At 40.4% G+C, this 7,825-nt stretch overlaps 1 protein-coding gene across 2 annotated transcripts; it reads left to right on the top strand.

Moving 5' to 3' along the window:
* The first annotated feature begins 2,897 nt into the window (after positions 1-2,897).
* Positions 2,898-6,563, top strand: LOC6038319 (abl interactor 2). Of its 2 annotated transcripts, none has more exons than XM_038248678.1 (5): positions 2,898-3,235; positions 4,242-5,023; positions 5,536-6,013; positions 6,072-6,115; positions 6,311-6,563. In XM_038248678.1, the coding sequence occupies exons 1-3, from the start codon at positions 3,120-3,122 to the stop codon at positions 6,006-6,008; spliced, it is 1,371 nt and encodes a 456-aa protein (XP_038104606.1). In that variant the 5' UTR covers positions 2,898-3,119; the 3' UTR covers positions 6,009-6,013; positions 6,072-6,115; positions 6,311-6,563. The 2 variants fall into 2 exon arrangements, with proteins under 2 accessions (XP_038104606.1, XP_038104607.1); XM_038248679.1 differs by having other exon boundaries at positions 2,899-3,235; positions 5,599-6,013.
* Positions 6,564-7,825: the final 1,262 nt, after the last annotated feature.

Here is a 7,825-nt window from a genome sequence, read left to right as displayed (position 1 = left end):
GTTTTTTTCAAAAAAACACAGTTTTTCTAAAAATCATAAAAAATGGCCGGTTTTGGTCCCCTAAAACAAATATAAAAATCTCGAAAATAAAAAATACGGATTTTGGGGAATTGAGTTTAATTACCGAATTGATCAGAAAATTGCTTTAAAAGTTAAAGATATTCGAATATTTACGTATAATATTTGTACGGACAGCTGCCAAAATTGAAGGTCATAGGTAATGCCAAATAAAAAAGTACAAAAAATAAAAATGGTCGAAATCGCCCGATTTAGTAGAGAACTGCTCAGTTATAAAAAAATCCTGGTCATTTTTAAAAATACCTTTCATATAAAGTAAAGAGCAAAATAAATTTTACGAGAAAACTTTATTCATTATTTTTAAAATATTGCTTTCAGTGACAATGACTGACGCATTTGAAAAAACAATCCAAAGGTTGTTTTTTGATTGATTTTTTTAACGAATCCTCTCTGTATTTTTTTATTAAATACAGCATTTCATGCATTGATCATAGGTTAAACAAAATTTAGATTTTCTTATAATTACAAAACAAATTAACAAATCATGCACAGCAAATTTTGAATTGCTATTTCAGTAAAATAAATATCTGAATGCGATTCAGTAATCATCAATATTGCTGAAATTCGGCAATGAACAAAAACATTGCTGAAAAATCAGTAACTGCATATCTGTCAAACTGAAATGTCACTTATGACTTATTGTTTGGATGCTGCCGAGAGAAAATCCCTTTTCAACTAGGTTGTGTTTTTAAATTTTGTATTATGATCTTAAGAAACAAAAGTAAGAAAAATGTGAAAAAGAAATGCCTCAATGCTCACCACGTTTTTTAGGTTTCGAAGATTGATGAAATAAATGCATAAATAACAGTACTGTAAACATTTTTAATGGCAAACAAAATTAAATTTTCATAATTGAAATACTGAATCTTCAGCTAATGATCTGTCAAACTGACACAAGAAAATTACTGAATTTTCAGCAAAATAATTTGACGTTTCTTTTGCTTAAAATTCAGTTGTTTTGATTACATATTAACTGAAATTTCAATAAACTATCTATCAAGGTGACAAATGTCAGTTAACTGAGAATTCAGTAAAATCTAAATTACTGAATCGTTTACTGAAATTTCGGTAGAAGAAAATCCAGTGAAACTTTACTGAATTTAAGCTAAAAACTTTTGGTGTGTGGTGTGAAATTTCCTGAGGATTCAAATATGTTGAGACCAATATGTGCCGTTTTATTGAAAAGGTCCAACAAACTATTTTTTTGCTTTTTAGGTGTTTTACAATTCTCCTGTCTCACTCAACAAAAAAAACAATTTTGTTGACCTTTTATAAAAACACACGACACTCGAGCTTTTTTTAAGCAAGACTAACATTTCAAAAGGGCCAAACATACAATATTACACCCTTTTATAAAGTTAGTTTTGATTCAAAAAAAATAAAATATTTTATCGTAAAGATCGGAAAATTCCACGAAAGTTTTGGACCATTAGTTGCTGAGACATCGGCATTAGATTATAAAGGGTTGCTTGGTTTAGACTTTAAAAACTTCAATTTTCCTATTTCTTTTTCCTAAAGCCGCTGTATCTCTCTATTTCTGAACTTTAGAAAAACATATTTTCAGAAATGGTCTCTCAAGGTCACTGTTTTTTTGAAAATCGAAAAGCTGCAAATATTTCACCGGAATAAAATTTTCGTTGACTATATCTTAAAAACGAGACACTTTATCAAAAAATCTGTAAAATATTTTTCGATTTATTTTTACATGAAAAATGAGGTCAAACAATTTTTATGCATGAAATTTCGTTTTTTTTTTTCAAAAAAAAAACACAGTTTTTTCTAAAAATCATAAAAAATGGCCGGTTTTGGTCCCCTAAAACAAATATAAAAATCTCGAAAATAAAAAATACGGATTTTGGGGAATTGAGTTTAATTACCGAATTGATCAGAAAATTGCTTTAAAAGTTAAAGATATTCGAATATTTACGTATAATATTTGTACGGACAGCTGCCAAAATTGAAGGTCATAGGTAATGCCAAATAAAAAAGTACAAAAAATAAAAATGGTCGAAATCGCCCGATTTAGTAGAGAACTGCTCAGTTATAAAAAAATCCTGGTCATTTTTAAAAATACCTTTCATATAAAGTAAAGAGCAAAATAAATTTTACGAGAAAACTTTATTCATTATTTTTAAAATATTGCTTTCAGTGACAATGACTGACGCATTTGAAAAAACAATCCAAAGGTTGTTTTTTGATTGATTTTTTTTTTAAATATGTAAGGTCCATTCGGACTATGTTTTTAAATTATATTTTAAAACTTCTTTTTGTTTCAAATATCATCATCCTTCTTGTTGTCTTATACATGTTAACTTAAAAATTTCACAAATTCGGCCAAAATTGACTAGGAATTGTGTAAAAATCGGCAAATATGTGATAAAATTGTCACACACATAAATAGGTTTTTTTTCCCAAACAGTTGAAACCTAATTCCAATTCTAATAAGAAAAAATCCAAAATGCAACGCACGTGTCCCATTGGACACAGCTACAAGCCATAAATTATAGCTAACTACCTCTGCCCTCTGCAAGCAGTCACTGATTTTATGGCATGCCTGAGCAAACTGACAGTACGGTTTCAAAGCATCACTGAAAGAAGGTGTGATTTCAAAACGTTCAGTGTTTTGGGGACAACACATGTTTTTTTCTGACGTTTTTGCTTGAATATTGTTAATTTTTCTTTGAAAACATTTAATAAAATTTTCTTTAATCTGGATTTTTTCAATTAGCAAACAAATTAAAAGATTATTACTGTAAAATGTCACATTCTCACACCTTCTTCCTACACTCACCCATACAAACGTCAGAAACTCCTCACCTTCCATCGCGCCCACCTTGCTCTTCCCAGGAAAAAGTCAATTATTTTCTCCACTTGAAACTAGCGATCGGGAACTCGGGGACAATTTCGCCAAATTCCTCGCCGTAAACCCGGTTCTGGTCACCGATTCTGCCCGGAACCGTCGTAGCCGTCGGTCGTGCGCGTTGATCCGGCGATTTTCGGTAAAATCTTCCGCGAAAAAGTGACATTTTTTTTTTGGAAAAATGGACGACCTGATTACCCTCATCCGGACGGAGATTCCGGAGGGCCGGCAGAACCTGCAGGAGAGCTACACCAACCTGGAGCGGGTGGCCGAGTACTGCGAGGACACGTACCATCGGTAAGATTGGGATTTGTGGACGTTTCGGAGGGTGGATCTGAATCGATATTTTGACACCTTTGGTGGGATTCCAGTGGCGTTGGAGGGGAAAAGAGGGGAAGTGGAGTACTTGGAGGGGGTCACACCCACGATGATTTGTCATCAAAGTAGGCGTTTGTTTTGGGTTTTGTTTGATTTGTTTATTGAATTTAACATTTGAAAAGCTTTTTATCGAAGAAATTTATTCTGCGTGAGTGAAAACAACTGACCGAAATTTAACGGTCTGGTGGGTTTTGCAATCGTGTTTCCTGATGTGGAACTGCTTAAGAAAATGCAGCATGAAACACTGTGCTGACATCTTTTTTTTTTGTTTTTTCACATGTAAACAACGCAAATGAGTAGTAAAATGACGTCACATTGTCAAATTTGATTGTTTGATATCAAGGAAAACAATACAAGTTTGAGGACTTGAAAACTTGAAGACTTAACGACTTGAAGACTTGCCGACTTGAAGACTTGACAACTTGAAGACTTGGTGACTTGGCGACTTGAAGACTTGAAGACTTGAAGACTTGAAGACTTGACGGCTTGACGGCTTGACGACTTGAAGACTTGAAGACTTGACGACTTCGTGACTTGACGACTCTCATACATGAAACGCTGATAATTACGTTACAATGTTACCATACACGCTTCATACCAACATGCAAATCCCATGAACTTGCCGCCAAAGGACAAAAAAAAAAGCTTTCCGAAGAAAATTGCCACCTTAAGCGTGCAGTAAAGATCCAGCTGATTGGAGCAATTATCGTTTCAGTCTACCACTAAAACAAGTCATTAACCGGTGGGCGGGCAATTGTTGTCGGCACATCTTCAATTTTAAGAGTCATTTTCACTTTCGCTTGATAACCACAAATCTCCCACGCTCCAAATTTGTGCCGGCTTTTGTTTCAGCGCAACTTGGTGGGAATTCAGCGAGAGTGTCGTCTCTAACCGGTGTCTTTCTCCCTTTCTTCCTCCGTCACAGTTCCGACAACAAGAAGGCCTCGCTAGAGGAAACGAAGAACTACACGACTCAGTCGCTGGCGAGCGTCGCGTACCAGATCAACACGCTGGCGTACAACTTCCTGCAGCTGATGGACCTGCAGGCCACCCAGATGGCCGAGATGGAGTCCCAGATGAACCACATCTGCCAGACGGTGATGATCCACAAGGAGAAGGTGGCGCGGCGCGAGATCGGCGTGCTGACCGCGAACAAGGTCAGCACCCGGCAGTACAAGATCGTGGCGCCGCTCAACCCGGAGAAGCCGATCAAGTACGTCCGGAAGCCGATCGACTACGCACTGTTGGACGAGATCGGCCACGGAATCGCGCTGACCAACAACAACCACAAGAAGCACCGGGTTTCGAGCCAGGGCTCGATCCAGTCGCTGGCGGCCAACATCTCGGTCGGTCCTCCGCCGACCACGAAGCCACCGACGCCGCCGCAAATGTCCCGCAGCGCCGGCCACACCGGAACGCTCGGCAAGAACGCCAGCAACACGGGCACGCTCGGTAAGGCGTCCCGCGAGTACCGGACGCCACCGGTGGTCATTCCGCCACAGGTTCCGTCGCACTACGCGCCAAACTTCCCCATGGGACACCCGAGACGGACTTCGGGCGGGGAGCGTGGCCCCGGGTACAGCGCGCTGCCGATGCCGCCGAGCCAGGTGGCGATGCACCATCCACCGCAGGTCGGAATGGTGCACCCGATGCCACCGGCCACGACCCAGCACCAGTCGACGTTCGACGAGCGGAACAGCATGCCGCGTAAGTACTGCGTTGCGTTGTTGTTTTGGTGTTTGTGGTGTAGTGAGTGTGTTGTTTGGGATTTACGATTGCCCGGAAGTTCCCTCTAGGAAACAGTTCCTTAGGAAAATCCTGCGATTGTAATGAAAAAGTACTCCAGAGTTGCAAGAGTCAATTTTAAGTAACAGTAAAATTGACACTGTGCAACAGTGTAAATATTGACAGATTGACAGCTTGACAGATGTTTACTTACCTGAAAATGTTAGTATCACTTACCCCACTTACCTGGTTCACTTCTCACACTTCACATTGAAACCACTAAAATAGCTCACAGGGTACCTTGACTTTGACGTCCGTGATCGGGAAGTGACGCAAAATTCAAACTCTCCGAAAAAGCACTTGTACAATCCAAAACTCGTACCTTACCAACAATGACACACCCTTAACACGCCTCCACACACACAATCACACCTTTAGCTAACCCTCTAACCTGTAAATAAACAAAAATCTCCGGACCGACGCAAAATCGGCAGTCCCCGCAAAGGGCCATTCCCGAGAGTTGGAATCATTTCAGAAGTTCCCCTCCAAATTTCCAGCGCCGCCGTCTCCGCTCACGGTGACCCACGAAATGCCCGACCACGGCCACATCGGAATGCACACGCTCAGCCGGAACATGCCCCGTCCGGGGTCGCAGTCGCCGCCGCTGCCGCCGCCACCGCCGCCGGAGGAGTCGGACCACGCGGACTTTGGCCGCCCCCGGAACACCCAGAGCCTGGTGGCGCCGATCGTGCCCGACGACCAGAACCTGCCCGGCTGGGTGCCGAAGAACTACATCGAGAAGGTGGTGGCTATTTACGATTATTACGCGGACAAGGATGACGAGTTGAGCTTCCAGGAGAGTTCGGTGCTGTACGTGCTGAAGAAGAATGACGACGGGTGGTGGGAGGGCGTGATGGACGGCGTTACGGGGTTGTTCCCCGGGAATTATGTGGAACCGTGCGTTTAAGTGAGGTGAGAATTGAGAGTGGAAGCCTCCACAGTAATACTCATGAGTTATGTTTCGTTTTAGGAGAGAAATCACATGATCAACTATTAATCGTAGAACAGCGCCGTATCCAGCTTTTTAAGCGAAAATGGCGTTCGAATGGTGAACGCCCGAAATGTCAAAATCACGCAGTGGTACCAACATTACGAAAAAAGTGTGCCATGGCATGACAGCCGCATTTTTTTTCTAATGTTGGTGCTACTGCGCGATTTTGACATTTCGGACGTTCAACATTCGAACGCCATCTTCGCTTAAAAACCTGGATAGCAATGAGATATTCCAAGGAAACCTAGCCCGTAAGCTTCGAATAAAACGCGTTTACTTTATTCCTACAACTTGATCCGGAACTGAAAGAGATCAGTTCGCTCTTTTAAAATTCTGCATTTTCTTCATATTATACGACCCCCTACGATAAAGGACATGGTAGAGCTGCGTATGCTTCAAAAAGGCAAGTTTATAGAATTACAATTCGTTTAGTTCACAATAAAGAGTAATAATGCTTATTTATAACAAAAATTGTTTGTTTGATTTAAATTCCGAAATGAAAATTCCCAACAAGAGTTTCATTCAATCTCTTTCGCGTAGTATTTTGTTTTGTTTTTGCAATTTTTATATTCACGATTTCAATTTTTGCATATATTCGCATTTGAGACATATGTTGTCCATCGAACCTATTTTTGATATTTTCTTCAATTACGTCATTTTTGTCATTTTTGGTCATTTTTGTCATTTTGGCCATTTTGGTCATTTTAGTTGTTTTTCAATTTTTGTCATTTTCGCATCTCGGTGATTTTTGTCATTTTTGTATTTTTTTGTCATTTTTGAGCAGTGCGCAGTGCGTGGCCAAATGGTTACGCTGTTCGCTTTGTAAGCGGATGATTCTGGGTTCGATTCCCATCTGCTGCAACCTTCCATCGGATGAGGAAGTAAAATGTCGGTCCCGGCCTTGGTTGTTAGGCCGTTAAGTCATTCCAGGTGTAGGAGTCGCCAAGCCTACTCCTGTGGAACAGCTGGCGGCGGTTGGACTCGCAATCCAAAGGTCGTCAGTTCAAACACTGGGGTGGAAGGTTCCATGGAGTAGAAAGAGGTTTGGGTGCTCTCCCCATTCAAGCCTTCGGACTCCTAGGTTCGAGCAGAAACTTGCAATAGAGACCACAAAAGACCCGGGGGTCGTTAATGTGGATGGTTTGTTTTTTGTTTGTCATTTTTTGACAGTTTTAATATTTTTGTAATTTTTTATAATTTTTGTAATTTTTGTCATTTTTGGTGATTTTGGTGATGGAAACCATGGTGGTTTTGGTCATTTTGGTCGTTTTGATGATTTAAGTGAAAATGTCATTTAGGTGATTTTGGTCTTTTGGCCAATTCGGTGATTTTGGTGATTTTGGTCATTTTGGCCAATTTGGTGATTTTGGTCATTTTGGTGATTTTGGTCATTTTGATGAATTTGGACATTTTTGTGATTTTGGTCATTTTGGTGATTTTGGTGAATTTGGTGATATTCGTTATTTTGGTGATTTTGGTCAAAATAAAAAAAACCATCCACATTAACGACCCCCGGGTCTTTTGTGGTCTCTAGTGCAAGTTTCTGCTCGAACCTAGGAGTCCGAAGGCTTGAATGGGGAGAGCACACAAACCTCTTTCTACTCCAAGGAACCTTCCACCCCAGTGTTTTAATATAACCGGGGAAAGCGTTGAAGTTGTGATTTGCGGAGCAGGAAAAGACGAGCTGTTATCAGTTGGAGTTTCAGCGTTGAAAGAGGCCGAATAGAGCACAA

The sequence above is a fragment of the Culex quinquefasciatus genome, chromosome 1 (genome assembly GCF_015732765.1).
Source record: "Culex quinquefasciatus strain JHB chromosome 1, VPISU_Cqui_1.0_pri_paternal, whole genome shotgun sequence".
NCBI classification, from domain to species: Eukaryota; Metazoa; Arthropoda; class Insecta; order Diptera; family Culicidae; genus Culex; species Culex quinquefasciatus.
The sequence above is the reverse complement of the archived record's forward strand: the minus strand, read 5'-3'. Positions and strand labels throughout refer to the sequence as shown.

What these genes read in the sequence shown, in the direction of transcription:
- LOC6038319 (XM_038248678.1), top strand. Translation starts at nt 3,120, where the DNA reads ATGGACGACCTGATTACCCTCATCCGGACGGAGATTCCGGAGGGCCGG. An exon ending in TGCGAGGACACGTACCATCG is followed by an intron (nt 3,236 to 4,241) that starts GTAAGATTGGGA and finishes CCTCCGTCACAG; the next exon opens with TTCCGACAACAAGAAGGCCT. An exon ending in CGAGCGGAACAGCATGCCGC is followed by an intron (nt 5,024 to 5,535) that starts GTAAGTACTGCG and finishes CAAAATCGGCAG; the next exon opens with TCCCCGCAAAGGGCCATTCC.